At 39.3% G+C, this 19948-nt stretch overlaps 1 protein-coding gene across 1 annotated transcript in view; it reads left to right on the top strand.

Moving 5' to 3' along the window:
- Window positions 1–5259: 5259 nt before the first annotated feature.
- fgf14 (fibroblast growth factor 14) overlaps window positions 5260–19948 on the top strand; it is a 124961-nt gene continuing 110272 nt past the window's right edge. Inside the window, exon 1 of the mRNA XM_063005856.1 lies at window positions 5260–5472. Coding sequence (XP_062861926.1) covers window positions 5382–5472 — 91 coding nt within the window. The 5' untranslated portion in view covers window positions 5260–5381. The remainder of the gene's footprint in view (window positions 5473–19948) is intronic.

Raw genomic sequence — 19948 nt, 5'->3', positions numbered from 1 at the left:
AGCGCTTTACAATCACTGCCAGGGACAAATATCCACAGTTCCCACTTGTTTTTCTAAAGATCCCTGGTCTCTACTATAGGGAAGAGCCAGCTGTGTTCCCGCAAGGAGCCTGTAAGATGTTTTTCTCTAGCTGTGATGGAAAATGGCCAAGGCAACAGGCCTCGTGGGGTGCTGCAGCCGAGCACACATCTTTAGCAGGGTATCTCTGCAGTGAACACAAAGATGTTTAAGCTTTGCTCTTCACAGTATAAGTGACTATTCAGCGGATTTTGGCTTAGCTTAGTATTTGATGCTTTCTGCCAGGCCTCCTGTCACTACAGCAACTGTGTGCCTGGCATATATAAAAGATCTATGATCAAGACACTAGACTCTCAGGTTTCTAAGACATACATTGATATTTCCTTTGACCAGTGATAATTAAAAAAAAAGAGAATAAATGGATCTAACATTTTTTAAATACAGCAGCAGAACGGACAGTTGGCAATTGGTTTGTTAGCTCAATTGAAAAGAAGCGTACTTATTTCAATTCATGTTTTTATAAAACTCACTCCCTCACTCACTCACTTTCTTAACCGCTTATCCAATTAGGGTGTTATGGGGTGTGCTTGTGCTGGAGCCTATCCTAGCTTTTCAATGGGCGCAAGGCACACAGTACCATTCTGGATGGGGCGCCAGTCCATCACAGGGCAGACACATGCACACACACACACACATACAGTGTGGGACAGTGGTGGCCTAGTGGGTAGAGCTTTGGGCTATCAACTGTAAGGTTGAGAGTTCGAATCCCAGGTCTGCCATGCAGCCACTGTTGGCCTTTGAGCAAGGCCATTAACCCTCTCTGCTCCAGGGGTGCCATACAATGGCTGACTCTCTGACCCCAGCTTCCAAACAAGCTGGGATATGTGAAGAAAGAATTTTGTTGTACTGTACACCTGTATATGTATATGATGAATAAAGGCATTCTATTCTATCTATACACACACCCATTTACCTATGGGGCAACTCGGCGGCACGGTGGCTTAGTGGGTAGCACTGTTGCCTCACATGAAGAAGGTCCTGGGTTCGAACCCCAGGTGGGGCGGTCTGGGTCCTTTCTGTGTGGAGTTTGCATGTTCTCCCCGTGTCTGCGTGGGTTTACTCCGGGTGCTCCGGTTTCCTCCCACAGTCCAAAGACATGCAAGTGAGGTGATTTGAAGATACTAAATTGTCCAAGACTGTGCTTAATATAAACTTGTGAACTGATAAACCTTGTGTAATGAATAACTACCGTTCCTGTCATGAATGTAACCAAAGTGTAAAAACATGACGTTAAAATCCTAATAAACAAACAAACAAATGGGGCAACTCAGTGTCTCCAATTAACCTGACTGCATGTTTTTGGACTGTGGGAGGAAACTGGAGTTCCCGGAGGAAACCCACGCAGGCACGGGGAGAACATGCAAACTCTGTACAGAAAGGACCCGGACTGCCCCACCTGGGGATCGAACCCAGGACCTTCTTGCTGTGAGGCGACAGTGCTACCCACCAAGTCACTGTGCCACCCGAACTGAAAAACAGCTATGAATAATATACATACACAAAATATTACTTATAGTTTGTATAAAGGGATCCTTAAACTTATAATATAACTGATCTGTATTTAAAATGATTATTACATATTCTTTTTTTAGTGTAATGTGATGTCACACCAATATCTGGTCAACAGTTAAGGGCAATTTAAACATTAGAATTTAAAAATTCTTATGAAAATTAGTACCCACATACAGGAGTAAAACAGTTGATGTTACAGCTTAATTCCTCTGGTGCCATATCAACTAAATGTGTTACTGCTTTACATTTAGAGCTGTACTAGACATTTGTTTATTCCTTCAGTGATTCATTTTTATTAAGCGCTTTATAAGGGGATTCAAAGCCTGGGTGCAAATACAGTTTAAAATGATGGTTTAATTTCTTGAAGAAAAAAGTTATGTAACACTAACTGACCCTGTGTAAAGTAATTAGCCTTGCATAAACCTAATACCTGTCGGTGCTGCATTTAGCAGCAGCAAACACTTTCAATAACTGGAGGTCATGCTTTCACATCGCTGCAAAGAAATGTTTGCCAACTTTTCTTCATAGCAATGAGAGAGGAAGAGGTGGAAAGAAACCTTACAGATAATAAAAGGGACTGCCACTAGAGTTAGGGATTAAACCCTATTTCTTGCGGCTGTGTAGCACATGCACCACATGCTGCTCCACAGTGACTGGTATTTTGTCTAGGTACCATGCTCATGAATTTACATTTACGTTTACATTTTCGGCATTTAGCAGACGCTTTTATCCAAAGTGACTTACAGTACTGTGACAGTATACTGTCTAAGCAATTGCTGAAGGGCCCAACAGTGGCAACCTGGCAGTGGTGGGACTTGAACCAGCGACCTTTAGATCACTTTCAATTACAAGTCCAGTACCTTACCTGCTAGGCTGCAATAATGTTACATTATTCTAAATTCAGGTATAAACAAATGCAGCTATTTTCAGTTGGTAAAACACTCTGATGGTAGACTGCCAGATTTGTTCCGGTGAAACCGATGTAGCAGTGCTGCACAGTCCAACAAGGTGATGCCCAGTCAAACACTAACTTTGTACAACGGCACACTTCTTAAACTCTCTGTGGACATTTATTCCGAATTTTGGAGTCATTAGGCTTTTTAGCCTCCTGTGTAAAAAAGAAATGTGTTTTATTTAGAGATAAATCCAAAGTCAGTCCAGATGGAGACTCCCACTTTGATGATTATTAGAGGAAAGTTGGCATGTTGGTGCAGTGAGAAGAAAACCCCTGAAGAATAGAAGCACAGCCTCCTGCCAGCTCAGTGTCCTGTACCATTTTGAGAACAAAGAATTGAAATAAAACCAGTTCTTATTTTAGCACTGTAGACTTGTTGGTCATGCTGTGGGTGCATTTCAGTTCTCTGCTTGTACCTGGTCATTTGTTTTTGCAGGTTCTTATGGTAAAAGCTCTCTCGACGATCACATAAAAGCACTTGTAACTTTAGAGGGTAAAAGTGGTGTGCGGGCAGCACATGGGTACAGACGGTACAGTGGGTACCAAATAGCAACGTGTCCTGGAGACCTGGATTTAATCCTTACCAACAAGCACAGTCTGTGAGAACTATTGAATGTTCTTCCTGTGGAACATTATAGGGCAGAAAATGTGTGGACACCACTCAAATTTTTTGTCAGGTGCTTCAGGAGTTCAAGTGCTTTCAATTGCTGGTGTATGAAGCAATAAATTACATATTTTAAACATTGTGGCACCGGTTTTGGAAAGACCCCTTTCTGTTCCAAAATGACTGTTTCCCTGTGCACAAAGAGGGGTCCATAAAGACATGTTTTAAAGAATTTGGTGTGGAGAATCCTAAATTGCTTGTACAGAGTCCTGTGGTTAACTTAAGTTAACATCTCTGTAATTACCTGGCTTAAACTTAGCATTCCAATTTATCCTATTCGACATCAGTCCCTGGACTGGGTTACAGTAGCCATTCTGACCAGTGCAGACTAAGTTTTGTGGAGCGGCCTGACCTAGGAGGCATGGCTATAATTTCCCGGCTTCTTTCTGATTAACTGAATTGACCTCAGAGGTATGCTTAGTGCCTTTCAGATAGTCCTGTATCCTTCTCCAGATCTATAATTGGATTCATTGACCTTATTTTACCTTTTCTGTAGACATAAAGAGCCTTGTAGGGTAAATAAAAAAAAGCTGATCCACAAAATCCACAAACACTAGAGATAACCATCAACACATTGAGTGGGTTGTCATACAATGTGTGGGACCACCACTGGTCCTACAGTAACCAGAGATGTAAATAATTTTTAAATGTTATTTTTTTTTAAATGTACATGTAAAGAAATCAATAAAAAGGTGCTTTAAAAATGTATTATTATTTATTATAGATAATAACAGTTTTGGGGCTGAATTGTCTTATAGCGATGTTGTTAATCAAGCTGTTTTTACAAAACGGTACAGAAAACAGCTGTATTTGGATTAAAAGTGAGACAGAGTTAATGTGATTGACAGTTTTGTTTCATACACATTGCAGTGTGGTGGATGACAGTGGTTTTACTGCAGTATGTTCATTCACAAAAGCTTCATTATTTCCTAAATGATAAAGTTCATTTCAGCAGGGGGTGCATTTTTACTGTGATGTGCAAAAAGAGGTTTTGGGAGGTTGGGTGGCTTGAAGAGATAGAAATCAGATAGTCTAAAATTGATTCACCACTGTTGTGCCTCAAGAATCACAAACTATTTACTATACTAACTGCCACTTGTTTTAGGATGGACCAGTTACTAAAGATAACTCCAAGGGCTCTAAACAGACTGGGCCTAGTCGACCCATGTGAAACTCTAGATGCCCAAATAGGGACCTAGGCTTCCTAAAATGTGCTTGTGTATGCAGTTTACAAGTTGGTGACAACACCCCCAGTTTTGATCCTGAGAAAATCTGGTGGCTGATGTTTTGATTACTACAGGGCCATGTTACAGTACCCGTGCCACGTGTTTACGTAACGGTGTGTTGGTGCGACCCCTCCTCCTTCTTATCACCATCATCATCATCATCACCAGCATCTCACTCACATAGACTCGAGGCAGAGTGGGGGGACGCGGACGCCTTATACCATCGGCAAAAGTCTTTCTTTATTTCTGGGAAGACAAATGACCCAGTGATGGACGAGTGAACCGGCGAGGAGCAGAGCAACCACTTGAAGCAAGCACTTAAACCACAGAGAAAAAGAGAGGAGGCATCAGAAGACACTGGTGCAGCTGCAGGAACCAATAAAGCTGGGAATCTTGAATGCAGCTGGCTGGCTGGAGAAATGCAAAGCGGAGATCGTGGAAACTAAGGGCAGTGACAGCTGGTGGAAAGGGGTTCGGGTGCCTGAAAGTGGCTGAGGTATCTGCGCTTGTGAGCAGGACGCGTGTGGCTTTTTGGATGCTGTGCAGATCCACCCTTGTTGTTGCTCCTTCGAGCGGTGAACCAACGCCAGGCGAACGGGTTTGCAACTGGCAGATCCGTCGCGTCTCAGCAGCGCAGATTTCGCGTCGCTCCTCCTCGCCTGGCCGCGTCTCCCCCCGTCGCGCAACACATGCGGGTTTTTCCAACGAACTGTGCGTGGCTGTGCCCTTTCCTACCAACAAGGCTGCCTTGTCGCACGGTGGATTTTCGACCACGTGAATGAAGACGCCGAAGCCTCGGTGGATACCTATTTTTCTATGCTCCGTCCCGGAGATCTGATCACGTCGCGTTACTCTTTTCCTTCCAGTTATTATTATGCAACCGCAATAAGGAGCTCTCCTTCATCAGGGTGTCTCTAAGCTGCTGGATCGCCCCTCGCCCAAATCAATGTGGTTTCTTTGGAACATTTTCAGCAAAGGAACGCATATGCTGCAGTGTCTTTGTGGCAAGAGTCTCAAGAAGAACAAGAACCCAACTGGTAAGCAGAGCTGCAGTCGGCTTCTCCGCCGGCGTGCGCGCATACATAAACATACACAATCCGCAATCATATTTCGTGCACCACACAACACCTCTGGTAGTGCCAGTGTCATGAGCCACTGCAATGCAACACGAGCTTTTCCAGACGCAACTTTTAAACTCCTATCTCACGTCTTACGATGGTGCACGCCGGCCTTGCAAATGGTGCGTGTGTTTTGGAAATGCGCTCTGGTGCCATTCCAGTGATAATGCAGCAGCCCTGCATCACTTGTTCATTACCCAGACTGGTTTGTCACCAGAACAGGAATATGTCATTTCTTTCTATACCTGTAAAGCAAATGTAGCATGCATGGTGTCTGTATATCGCAGCAATCTTTGTTATATAGGTTTAAGCTGCATCTGATCATCAGCTCGTTTGGTGACTTTTAGCCTGCAGTTTACTTTTGTCCTGCGGAGCGCAGCTGCAGTTCTGCTCCTGCATACTACCATTGTTCTGGATACTAATGGATAGAAACAAATAAATAAATACAAACTGTACATTGAATTCAAAAGCATTACCCTCCAACAGCTGGTAACCCTTTCCATTCGCAGTATGGATTTATTTTAATTTGGCATGGGTTTGTTTTTTCTAAACCAGAAACTCATTTTCCAGTAAAGATAAAATAAATAAATAAATAAAAACTATTTGCTTCAAATACAGAAATGTCGTTGAGTTAAGGGTTCATGAGTACTCATTCCCCTTGTTTAGGTACTTAGTTCAACCACCTTTGGCAGCTTTTTAATCCAGTCTTTCCGGGCAAGTCTTAGTTCATTTTACTCAACATCCTGAAGCAACATTGCACCAATGCTCTTTAATACCCAAATAAATTCATCCAGTTCTGCTAACTCAGCTGGAAAGTGGTGGTGTTTTTTTTAAATCTCATTGCAGATGTTTAATAGGACTGAGATTAGGACCCTGGATTGGGCTACTAAAAAACATTTATTTGAATAAAATACCTAAAAAGCCACTGCCTTTCCTATTTACATTGTTGACAGTGCTACCTGGCTGTAGCATTGTAGGTTTACACTACTTTCTGGTACTTTGAAAGTTTTAAAGTCTTTCAGTTGGTGCTTTTGCAGAATAATCTGCTTCTTTCTGAAACAGCTTCCTTGCGGTGTAACACCAAAACCGATCCATAAACATCACCTTCAGCTGCAGACAGTGACAACTGCAACTCAGTCAGAGTGACCTATTAGACCTAATGGTCACTTTTTAGTAGATTAGCTGTTGAAACACTCTGAATAAGTGAAATAATAATAGTTTTGGGGCCGAATCATTCAAAGGCACTGGAATTAGGATTGTGTTCAACAGGCTGTTTGGTGTTTGGAGTTAATGTGGTTGACAGTTTTTTTTTCATACACATTGCAGTGTGATGAATCACACTTTTTTTTTTACTGTGCTGACACTGCAGTATGTTTATTCAGACTAGTCTTATCATTTCTTATTCAGATCTTGGATACAGTTTTCCAAATCTGTGTCTAGTCCCTAAGTTTGTAACGGAAATCCACTGTATTTGCTGAACAACAACAATAACAACAACATAAAATAGCAAGAAGTAACACAAACAGCCCAAAACCTTTAGGAATAGAATTAAAAAGTTTATTTATGTTGCACAAAATGGAGTAAATAAATTGACTGAGGTTGCATATATAAGAGTCAGGATTGATGGACTGAGGTTGTAAATATAATGGACAGGAATGATGAATTGATGTTAGATATGTAAGGGGCAGAACTGATGGACTGAGGTTGGATATGTAAGTGGCAGGCTTAATGTTTTGAGGTTGTATATATCAAAAGAAAGACTGATGATTTAAGGATTCATATATAAAGGACCACAATTGAAGGACATAGGTTGTACATGATGAACTAAGGATGGATATGTAATAGGCAGACTAAACAATATTATTTTAGTCATAAAAGTTAAATAATAACATTCTATTATTCTCTCCAGTGTTGTAAGTGTTGTAAAACCCTGTGATGCGTTATTAAATTATCAATTATGTTATTACAGTGTATTTTGGCCACTGGTATCCTGACAACAAAATGAATAGTGCAGACAGTCTCCAACTATGTGTTTTAAGTATTAAAAATGTGTGATTTTCACTAGATTTTCTAAAACAATGAGTGATTGTATGCTTGGGACAATTGCTATGGTAACACCTCCATTTTTAAATTAAAAACGCCTACGTTAAGACATGTTGTTGACAAATAGCAGAACAAAAGCAAAAACAGAAACGTGTTATGGTAAAAGTCTGGAACACAAAGTCACAGGACAGATGATTTTTGGCACCAGTTTATTGTATTAGAGTTTACAAAGACCAAATCATGAACTTTTTGAAAACTCCAAAAACTTAAAAGTCTGAAGTTTCCAGCATGGTTCCAGGGAGAGAAGTCCCATATGCTGTCTGTACTGTTTCACATTACATAATGATGTTTCACATTCAGAGCTGTCCAGGCTTCTTATTTGACCTACCGTACTTTTTGTGACAGTGCATTTTGACAAGTTTTAAAAGCACACCTTTGATGCATACCTTCTGCTTCAGCAGATGGCACTTTTAAATAGCCGCTGTGTTGGCAAACGTTTGCATGGCATGGACAAAGACTTGCACTTGGCAGTCCTGCGAGTGTCACTTTGTGAAGGCCTGTTGCTTGTTACAGACACACTGTAAACAAAGGTTTGTTTTTGGTTTCCATGGATCTGAGGAATAAAGGATTGAGAATATCTGCTCCTCAGGGAGGTGTGACAGAACTTGTGATGTGTGTGGGGACGGTGTTCTTGCAGGCCTTGTGCCAGGTCTAAATTGCCTGGAGACTTTCAAGAACAGCGGATGAGCTCATTGTTCGGAAGGTGTTGCATTGCATGGTGAGAGTATGAATGAAGTAGCAAGAGCACTACACATGTACGTTTCCATATGAGAGCTTGTTAATTAACGGAAAGTGCTGTGAAAAAGTCTGTGCGCCCTTATTTAATTGCCTCTACTTTTGCATATTTGTCACCCTGAATGTTTTTTGATTATTACTGTATTAGAGTATTATTATAAAATCATTATTTTAGTTCATGATTATACATGAGGGGAATTTAAGTAAAATCATAACAGATTTTGTAAAACATACATTTATTTTTTAGGAAACAAATATGTCCGACTCCAACATTGCACAAATTGTGACTTTATGGTTGCACCATCTTTTGTAAAAATGACTGATGACTGAATCAAAGTTCTCCTAAATTCATAATTGGCAGTTCTCCATGTTGTAATTGTCCCACTGCTTGCTCCAGCAGAAAGGATGTTTAGCTAGACTTGTATTCCATTTTTGGTGTTCTTGTAGTTTTTAAGTATTTGTACCCACACTGGGAACCAATATTTATGTTGCAAAGTGGATCTAATACATGTACTGTAACAGGAAAAGCTTGGAAACCTTATATTTAACCTTTAGTTGGATATGCATTGTAATGGTTGGTTGTGAGTAAATTGATATAATTTACCATTTGAACTTTGTGGATTTGTTTTTTAGACAGCTGGTACTAAAGTCTATTAGCTCTAGCTTGCTTTGAAATGACAAGCCTTCACTGTGAGTCTCGGCTCAGCACGGTGTGAGCTCTACATTTATGCTTTACTTCAGGTCCGCAGAGATCTCTACCATGTCATTATGACTCATCTAAGATCCACAGATTGGTTTCAGGGAACAGAGGGGTTAAAATTTATTAAGGAACCGGCAACCTTTTACTTTCCTTCCAGTCATTTTTTCATGCACTAAAAACTTAAACAGCAAAGAACGCAGATAATTTAAAGAAGATGATAAAACATTTGTGTTCTTCTTTAACCAACTCAATCTTGAATTAATGAATGAATCATGTATAGCGCCCTATATTGACAAAGTAGTTTTGAATCAACACTTAATTAATATTTTATGTGCTGATATTTATTATTGCATTAATGCAGATTTGCCACATACTCACATTTTACAAAGTTTGGGACCTTTTAATGCTTCAAATCATTAAAATTTTAAATTTTAAATTTTCACCTCAGCATAACAGCATGTGTTTCATCCAGTTCCTCTGGTTTTCCACCTCTGAAAATAATCAGTCGCTTAATTGGCAATGATAATTGCCCTCTAGGTAAGCGAGCGAGTAAGTGAGTAATGTTGAAATGTGCTGTGCTGGATTGGTGCCCAGTCCACTGTGTAGGCATCCACTGCCCTGTGTGTTTCCGGTATGGCACCAGACCCACTGCGACTCTGATCAGGGTAAAGCAGTGACTATGGGTTGCATAATCCTCCAAAAGAAGGTTTATCTGAATGATAATTATGTCACAAGAGGGTAAAAGCATGTGTGGAATACACCTAGAGAAGGGGGCAGTGGAAAGTTATCACTGCATATTAATATTAATACGGCCATTGAGTGTATATTTTACTAATTACCTGATCAATATTATAGAACATTTCAATGCTGATGGGAGGAGAAGAAATATCCAGATATCTGATTCAGAAAGTGTGCCAGCTTGGACTGCCATGGTATATGGGCACATCTGCTGACTGAACACAACTGACATTTGGGTTTGTCAAACACAGGATGCTGATGATGTGTTCCCCAATTTTCATTAATTACATAAAAAAAAAAAAAAAAAAAAATCCAGCTTATCAGCTAGCCTGTAATGATCTGGATCAGGGATGTTCGGCTGGATCTGGGCAGAGGCAGAGACATTGTGTTTTGGCATTACCCTGAGAAGTGGATCAAAATACAGCTGATCCATAGCATGTTTTATACAGTTTCATTATTGCTCGAGTGTCAATGCTGCTGCCAGGGTAATACATCTCAAATTCTGTACTTTGTAAATGAAACCTTGTAAAATTGGGCTGCAGTCAGAGTTATTACAGTCCAGAGCAGGAATAGGGCAAGCAATTCATGCAGTGAATTGTGTGTCAACCACCACATGAAGCAAAATATAGTTTCTGTAAACGTCTGTAAAGAAAAAGGAAATTCCTAACTTGTGTTTTCTTTGTTGCATGGCTGCCTCTCAACTCACGGTAATGCAAAGCTTGCTTGACTGTGTACAGTGTCTCCCATGTTTCAGCAGTTCTTAATTTTTGGCAGACCTGTTGCATCTAAATATTCAGACAAGTTTCCTCTCAGGTTGAGGTGACAGTTGGGGTTTTCTTTCCAACCTTAAAAACATGTGTGTATGCTTTTTTAATGGGTGCAGTGAAACTAGCTCTATTTATATGGACACCAAAAAACTCATCAGCTAAAGTCATAAAATGTACTATTTAAAAAGTCATGTGAATAAGTAAAATAACATTAATTAATCTAAATTATTGTTTGTTTTTGACCTAAGGTGTTTAGAAAAACAAATTTTACACCATAAACATTTTCTCAGATACAGAATTACAAAAACTCAATTTCTAGAAAAGTTGGGACATTTTGTAACATGCAAAAAAACCCTCTAGAATCTGTAATGTCTTCAATTTTCTTAAAACTTTATTTGACTAACAAAAGCTAAAAAAAAAATAAAAAAAAATTTCAGTGACCAACTTCATTGTATTTTGCTTATAAAACCAGATCTGATGCCTGAAAGACTCAAAAAAGTTGGGACAGAGGCATAATTACTAATGTGTCACAGTACCATTCCTAATTATGACACTATTTAATCTTTTGAGAACTGAGGAAACTAATTGTAGCACTTTTGCAAGTGAAATTTTGCTCATTCGTGCTTAATTCAAGACTTCAGCTGATGAACAGTCAATTGTTGCTGCCGTCTGATTCTCCATTTCATTATTCTCCATACATTATCAATAGGAGACAGACCTGGACTGCAGGCAGGCCGATCAAACACACATATTTTGTGTCTACAAAGCCACACTGTTGGAACAGGTGCACAATTAGGCCTGGCACTGGCTTGCTCATCTGTGTTCGTTGTACCTTCACTCAAACAGTATGTAAGTCATATATGTAAAAGGCATATATGACATCCAGTTTTCCTAAAAACAAGCTGAAACGGGGACTGATCTTCGGTCCATCATAGATTTGATGTTTGGCTTTCTCTTTGTATAATGGAATTTTGGGTTTACCCACTGCATGCTTAATTTTATTTTGTTTATACAGTATTTACATTTATAGTTTTATAAGTCTGTCAGTGAGAAACATTTCCTTGTGAAGTCATTTTTTGTTCTTTAACAAAGCTTTTGTTTTACAAAGCTTTCCTAGAAAGGGTTTATATGCATTTAAAAAAATGAATAGTAATAGTGCAGAAATCACAAAAATTCCCAAATTAAACCAATTGGGGCTGGAAGAGAGGCAGTGTACAGTTAGCTTGTAGTATTTCACCCAGTGAAAAGCGAAACACAAACACATTTGACACTGGTACAAGTGCTGCAACACACACACATACACACACACACACACACACACTCAGGATGATAGCACTGTACACAGAGCAGTCAGTCAGGTCATGAATCACCCAGTTTTACAAGACAAAGTCTTAACCTACAGTGATTTCAGTATTACAGAGTGATAACAATCACTCACATAACCCCAACAAGCACAGGTCATTCTCACATCAGCATGTAACAGCACAGCAAAAAAGAATACATGAGAGAATTGGTTCTGCATTAGCATTCATTTAGTCTGATGTCTGACTCATGAGTGAGTCATTCTTCTGAACCGATTCTTTTAAATGAATTGCAACGGAGGCTTCCTGCCATAGTGTCTGTATACTTTACCGAACACTGAAATGAGCAGTAAATCAAATGATACCGAGTTGCTGTGGTAAAAACACAAGAATGAACGACAATCACTGTTAGCTGTATCAGCTTGCTTAAAAATATCACATCAATGTGCTTACTATTAAATGTCCTGAAGCACTGGACACCTGACCATGAGCTTGTTGGACATCCAGTTCCAAAACCCTGGGCATTAATATAGTGCTGCTTCTCCCTCTTTTGCAGCTATACCAGCCTTCCCTTTCCTGAAAAGCCTTTCCATTAGATTTCCATTAGAAGTCTGTGGGAATTTGTGCTCATTTAGTCAAAAAGCATTTGTAAGGACAGGCACATATGTTGGCTGAGAAATGCATGCATTCAGCATTCTAATGCAACTCTAAGGTGTTCACTGAGGTTGAGGTCATGGCTTTGTGCAGGCCACTGAATTCCCACATCAAACTCACCTTATGGACCTTTGCTTTGGGTACTGGGGCGCAGATTTTAAACAGCTGCCAAGCATACAGTTTATTGTATATAAACTGAACTAAACTTGATAATTAGAAGAGGTGGACACATCAGATAGTGTTCATGTTGTTAATTGGAAATTAATCTAATAGAACAGTGCAACAGTTTACTTGAGCTTCTTTTTCATGTGGTGTTTTTGGTATTTTGTCCACCACATTATTTAGATTGGTATTAATTTGATGCCGGCTGCTATAAATTGAAACAGCTGGGATTAACAGCATTTGTACAAACAGACGGCTTGTCATATCTAATTGCAACTAAACAGTTTATGAACTTATTGGCTGTTTCTCTGTGTATTATGGCAATTATGTATTTTGACAAATTTGACATTAATATAAAATATAAAGCAGTGTAATGTTCAACTTGCTGCCATTGGGCAACACAAACCATGTTGAATTGCTTTGCTGCAGTCTCGATGAGCGTGTTCTTGGCTGGCTGCCCTAGTGAACTGCATTGGCCCGAATTCCTTACAGAACAAAGTGGGCAAAATTACTGAACCTGTACTACTGCAGGACACTAGAAAAAGAATTAACAAGGAGGACTCTTTACCAGGACTTTACTTTAAAGCACAAACTGCTTGAAGTGTGTGTGGTAGTGGTTCATCTGTAGTGAAGAAAACAATGTAGAGCGTGAAATGCAGGCCTTGTATACTCTTGAGATGTCACCATGGTGTTGCACCTAAGGCATAGCAGGAACTGTTTATTGTTTTGATCAAGAAACAGCTTGAATATTTAATTCGTTTGGAATAATCTGGGATTTTAGAACAGCTAAGTAATAATTCTACCACTGAATTTGCTTGGAATCTGAATAAGTGAGAGGAATGTTGGCACCTTCTACCCATAAACATAGCCCACAAAACAAGCTTGGGAGCTGGAGTCAGACTAAGAGTTTGACTAAATGATTAAAAAGAGCTGTTAATAGTGGGATTAGGTCCTAATTATGTACATAAAGGGGATTGACAGAATGTTGGACTGTTAACAATATTTAAATAGCTGGTTCTGTACACTTATGACAAGGCTTATGAGGTTCATAGGATGCTTGACATGAGATTATAAATCCTTTACTGTACATAACAGTGGGTTGAAGGCATTATCTGGCTTTCTCCAAACATCAATCTATTCAAATGTAAATAATCTTATTTATCAGACCATATCACTTTTTTATTGCTCAGTGGTCCAGGTTTTGGGCTTTTTACACCATGCTATGTATCCTTTTTACTTTATTTTTTTAATTTTCCCCACTCGTCATTTCCAATTCCTGAAATGAAAAAAAAAAAATGCCATTTGCACACACACAGCTACCCGGATCACCACATGTCCCCTTCGACATGTGTTCAATCTGCAGCCGCTTCTTTTCACCTGCCAGTGTTGTATTCCCACATAAAGTAGGAAGTAGATGCTGAAATTTGGAATATATAGCAAAGCATCAAACCCTGATGTGAATTTAGTGTCCATCTGTTAATGCAAAGGTCTGTTGTTATGATACAGTTATTTCTAAGAGCTATATCTGTTTATGACATCAAAGGTATACGTCTTTATGATGTAAGAAAAAGGATTGTCAAGAACAAATGTGTCACTCAGATATCTTTTAGCTATTATTACTTGTATACTTTTTTGTCAAAGTTGTATTCTTTACCTTTTTTTAATGTACAAAACCTTTTAATTATAAATATTTAAAGTTAGACTTTATTAAAGCATGCCATGAGATCATGATAAAGAAAAGAACCATGCAGAACGAAGCATGATTTGTAGCAGACTGTTTCACACAGCCCTGGTAAATCATCTAAACTCTTATGTTTTTAGCAGTAAAGAGAATGACACCTCTCAACTGCTTGCCTCTCTACCCAGACTGCAGTTTTATGACTCTCAGATCCACATGACACTTCCATTTACTGTTCCACAGGTTGATGTGACATGGCAGGGGCTTTATATACTTCTTCCTTATTATTAAGTTCACTGATTTTTGCAAACCAAGCACCTTTGCTGCATTAACGTTAGCCTAGTGTCCGCTGACACTGATTAATGTGTGCTGATGGACAGAGCAAAGGACTGTAAGCTTGTCATTGCTTAAAAAGTGCACATGCAGGAGTTAATTCTGTAATAATTTGGTTGTTTTAATGCTCAGTTTAAATTATGTAAATGCTACCATTCATCCAATGTTAAAGAAAACACTACATGTCAGCCGTCTCAGGGAAAAAAGCATCTAAATGATGCTTATTTAAATCACACTGCATATTTCATTTGATTACGTTTTGTCTGCAGATGAATGATTAATAATATGTATAGTGTATTGGGGTGATATTGGCCAAGATATCTAATGCAGTATCAGATTTTCCATGACATTTACTTATCCGTTATCTGATGTGTAATGTTTATGAATGTAACACAGATCCCCCACTTTTAACATGTTAAAACATGCTAGCGTTACACCTTTGTTGGTTTGCAGAGTATTGTCTGGGTACTGTGTGGATGCAAGTGTGACACCAGTATCTATATCAAACAAAACACAGATTAAGATTTTATATTAATGTGGTACAAAAATAGAGAAATTGGGATAAATGTTTTATGAGAGTGGCATGGTGGCTCAGTGGGTAGAATTGTTGCCTCACAGTAAGAAGGTCCTAGGTTAAATTCCCAAATGGAGCAGTCCAGGTTCTTTCTCTGTGGAGTTTGCATGTTCTCCTCATGTCCGTGTGGGTTTCCACACAAGTCCAAAGACATGCAGTCAGATAAATTGGAGCTACTAAAATTAATGTGTGTGTAAATGTGTGTGTGTGTTTTCCCTGTGATGGACTGGCAACCTGTCCGGGGTGTTTTTTTACCCTTCGCCGAATGCCCACTGTGACCCTAAATAGTTGGTAAAACAGACAATGAATGAATGAATGTTTTATAAACACATGTATTTAAATGGTCAGTGTTTGAAGCCTATACAGCATTTACTTATCACTTATTGCTTTAGAAATTCTAATACAAATGTAAAAATAGTTTGATATATAAATATAAAAAGTTAGTTTGACTTCTAAATAGATGAAATAATAATCCCCAGTTCCCAAAAATGAAATTTCAGTTAATAGTTTGCAATCTAAAAAAATAAAGAAAGCATCAATTTGATTTACTGAATTGAACCTGAGCCAGATTGTTGATTCACTGTCAATTAAGCATCTCTTGTTGAGTAGCACAGTGGTCTAACTCGCTAGCACACCACTCAGACTCACATGTTAGAATCTCAGCAGAACCACCTGGCTGGGCATCTACACAAACACAATTGGGCATGTTTGAGGGAGAGAAGGTCAGATTGAATCTCTACTTGCTGCTGCTGCGATATGCGATCTCTGGGTCTGGTTCAGGAGCTTACCCAACTGTATGTGTGTGTGTCTGGGAGAGTCAAATGAAGCTTTGGGAACCAAACACTAGCAGGTGATTCGACATGTGTCAGTGTGGTGATCCGGCTCTCCATGATAAGATCAGGGGTTGTGCAATCGGGAATTGGGAAAGGCTAGGTTGGGAGATTTTGAAAAAAATAAAAAATAAAGCATGTTAAAATAATGCATATATAATATAAAATATGCATTCCATGTTTGTGTTGTTAAGACTGTAGCTAGATAAATGTCAAATCCAGGCTAGTTTCCAGGTTCTTTATATTAATCCTGTTGAATGTCATTTCAATCAGATACATTAAGACGGATTAGTTAGACGAACTGGTTTGCTGGACTGAATCAGTCCTCTAATTAGTGCAGCCCTGGTGTAATTTTCCTCATCTGATGTTGGACTGTGTGATTATTCCAGCTGTTGGACCAACCACGTAACCAAACGTTATGTGAAATTTATTTCTGCTGTTTATTCGCGATGACACACCGTGTGTACACACTCATGTCAGAAGCACTAGTGCTGAGGCATTTAACTTAATTTAACCTCTGGTGTTTTGGGATGGGGCTCTTACTGCACCCTGTTATAAACTAATAACTGCTGGCCATGAGGCAACTCCTTTTATCTGTCAGAAATCCTCTTTTATTCCCTGCTCCTTGCCAGTCTGTCTGATTTCCCTTTGTGGATTCAACTAGTCATCTTTACTCTCTGCTTCTGCCCCAGAGCGGTGTGTTGGCGATTCCCAATCGTGAGGCTCTGCACACAATTGGATTATGTGATGTTGGAAAAGTTTATATTTTTTGTTCTACCTCTTAGTACTGTGATGTTGTTTTAAATATCTGTGTATTTATTCTTAGCTGAGAGGTGTTGGACGGTATGTTAATAATAGGATGCCTTTTTTTTGTCATATATACATATACAGGTGTACAGTACATTGAAATTCTTTCTTCGCGTATCCCAGCTTATGTGGAAGCTGGGGTCAGAGCACAGGGTCAGCCATCGTATGTCACCTCTGGAGCGGAGAGGGTTAAGGGCCTTGCTCAAGGGCCCAACAGTGGCTGCATGACAGAGCTGGGATTTGAACTCTCAACCTTTCAGTTGATAGCACAAAGCCCTACCCACTAGGCTACCATTGTCCCAGCTTTATGTGGAGTAATGCTGTATTTGATTTAAATGACCCACTGTTGGTCACTGACTATTGCCTCAAACAGTAGATAATAAAAAAAATCTCTATCTGTCAATTTCTGCTGGAATAATGATCAATTATTTATTTCCTTTCCTTTTTTTGGTCTACCACCACTTTATCCTGGTCAGGGTTGCAGGGGGTCCCAGTTTCCCCAGGATAACTAGGCACAATGCAGTAACACAGCTTGGACTTGACGCATGTTCTTGATGCCAATCCTCAGACCTCAGCCATCTTTCCCCTCAGAAATACCATTCACGTCTGTTTGTTAATGTCCGACCAGCCGATAGCACCAGTGGCTCACGGTTGTAATGGGCTGGCGTAATTCACTGCTTCACCACCACTGATGTCAGTAACGCGTTACTCTCATCTGACCACATTTCTAACGAGTTACTATTTCCAATCCAGTAATCAGATTAAAGTTACTTATCCAAGTTACTGTGCGTTACTATTTTTGCAGCTCGGGGAGTGACGTCTGGCCTATGCGACAATTAAGTCACGAGCTGCGTCCGAAATCGCATACTTACAGAGTATGCACTAGATTGGAGGAAGTATGCACTACTCGGCCGGTAAAGAAGTACATACTTTCAGTACAGAAGTGTGCAGTATGCAAACAACACCGCTACGTACTACACGTGGGGACGTGATGACGTAATATCACCATAGTTACAGACTCATTACAAACCCCACTCGCCAAATTTTTTTATATTTTTCGTCTTTTTGTTATTTATTTGTCTTTAAAAAATTTATTTTATTTATCTTACTTACACTTATGAACAGAGGACTCCGTTTTCTGCTATCTTTCTTGTTTCTTATTCCGCTTCAATCGCCAGCTCCAGTTGCATTACGGCAGCTGCTGAATGTAACTAATAAAGTAACTTGTAATCTAACTTAGTTACTTTTAAAATCAAGTAATCAATAAAGTAACTAAGTTACTTTTTAAAGGTAACTATGCCATCACTGTTCACCACAGTCTTTTATAACACTTTTTTACCTGTAAGTGATCTAGATACCAATTATTTCTGACATGCAATTTATATCATGATCCAGAGTTAAAAGCACCTTATTAAACACAAGTAAATCAGTTTTTAAAAATGGTCTGTTTTTATCTGTTTTTTATTTAATCTTACCCTGACAAAATGAAAGACATCTAACCATTAATTTAAAACATTTTAATTTACATTTACTTCAGTTCCAGTCAAAGCTACAGTAGAATTTAAACGTTTTATTTCGTGGTTAAATAAAAAAGCTTCGTATTTGAATCCAACTTGTGCTTGTCCCCAAAATAGGCATACATTTCTCTAGACATTCTTCAAAAACTTGTAGAAAGCCTTCCAAGAAAATATGGGGGTTACTCTATGCCTAATCAATGCCTAAGGTTCTGGATAATGGTTAGATGTTTACATACTGTGATCATGAAGTGTAAATGTTGTTTTCATTTCAGCGTTTTAATGGTAGAAATAACTAGACGGCTGATTGTATTTACAAGAAATGGCTTTTCAGCCCACACATGATAATGTTTGCTCATGTTTGTGTGTTATAAATCAATATTTTATTGGCTTTATAAAAAAAATCTCTATAATGCTATTAAGGTTGGCATTTAAGTGTTACACAATATGCCCGGAATATCTGACAGTATATAAAAAAGTAAACACCCCCCCTCAAAAACATTTCAGAAAAAGAAGCTGTAGCAACAGTGACATTCAGGTTTGAATTATATAAGTATATGCTTCAATCTCAAGGTTTTTTTTTCCCCATCATGTCTTTAACTACATGGTAGTAACAAGTGTGGTACACTAAAAGATAATTCGTTCTCCCCGTGTCTGCGTGGGTTTCCTCCAGGAGCTCCGGTTTGTGTATATGTGTCTGCCCTGCGATGGACTGGCGCCCCGTCCAGGGTGTAACTGTGTGCCTTGCGCCCATTGAAAAGCTGGGATAGGCTCCAGCCTATATATATATATGCATATATATTATGCATTTTTCTCCCAATTTAGCGTCGTCAGTTTGTCTTCCACTGCTGTGGGATCCCTGATTGCAGTCGAGGTGGGTATATATTGCTGCTCACGCCTCCTCCGACCCGTGTGCAGCCTGTAACGGAACCCTTTTTCACCCATGCATTCTGCACAGGCGCCTCTCTATCTGCTAATCAGGGTCCTTACACAGCGTTTGAAGACCCTGCCAACATAGTCCGGTTATCCCGCCCTGCAGGAACTGCCAATTATGCCTGCTAGATGGTGCCCAGCCGATCGGTGGCAACACTGAGTTTCGAACGGAGGAGTTCAGCGCTGGTGTGCTAGCGGAATATCCCACTGCCCCACCTGGCTGCTGGGTCTGAGCTATTTTGGCAGAATATTAGGAAGGTGGTTCTAATGTTTTGGCTCATCATGTGAACAGTAGGAGTAATTCGCAGAATGGCAGGATGCAGTATGCCATTTCAAACTTAGCCATTGTAAAGCACTGCTTATGTAGGAATAAAAACCCAAACAAACCATAAAATAAAACATACTAAAAAAATAGCTTATAGACATACAGACATACAGACAGAAAACTCAGCAGGTCTGTAGTACAACAAACATTTGTAATGTTGAAATAAAATATCATGTGGCTGCTTGCTCTAAAGGCTTTTGCGACCCTAGAAAACAGAACAATTTTATATTCAATATAAACA

This window comes from Trichomycterus rosablanca, chromosome 12 (genome assembly GCF_030014385.1).
Source record: "Trichomycterus rosablanca isolate fTriRos1 chromosome 12, fTriRos1.hap1, whole genome shotgun sequence".
NCBI lineage: Eukaryota > Metazoa > Chordata > Actinopteri > Siluriformes > Trichomycteridae > Trichomycterus > Trichomycterus rosablanca.
Note: the sequence above shows the minus strand (reverse complement) of the source record. Positions and strands in the feature narration are given on the sequence as shown.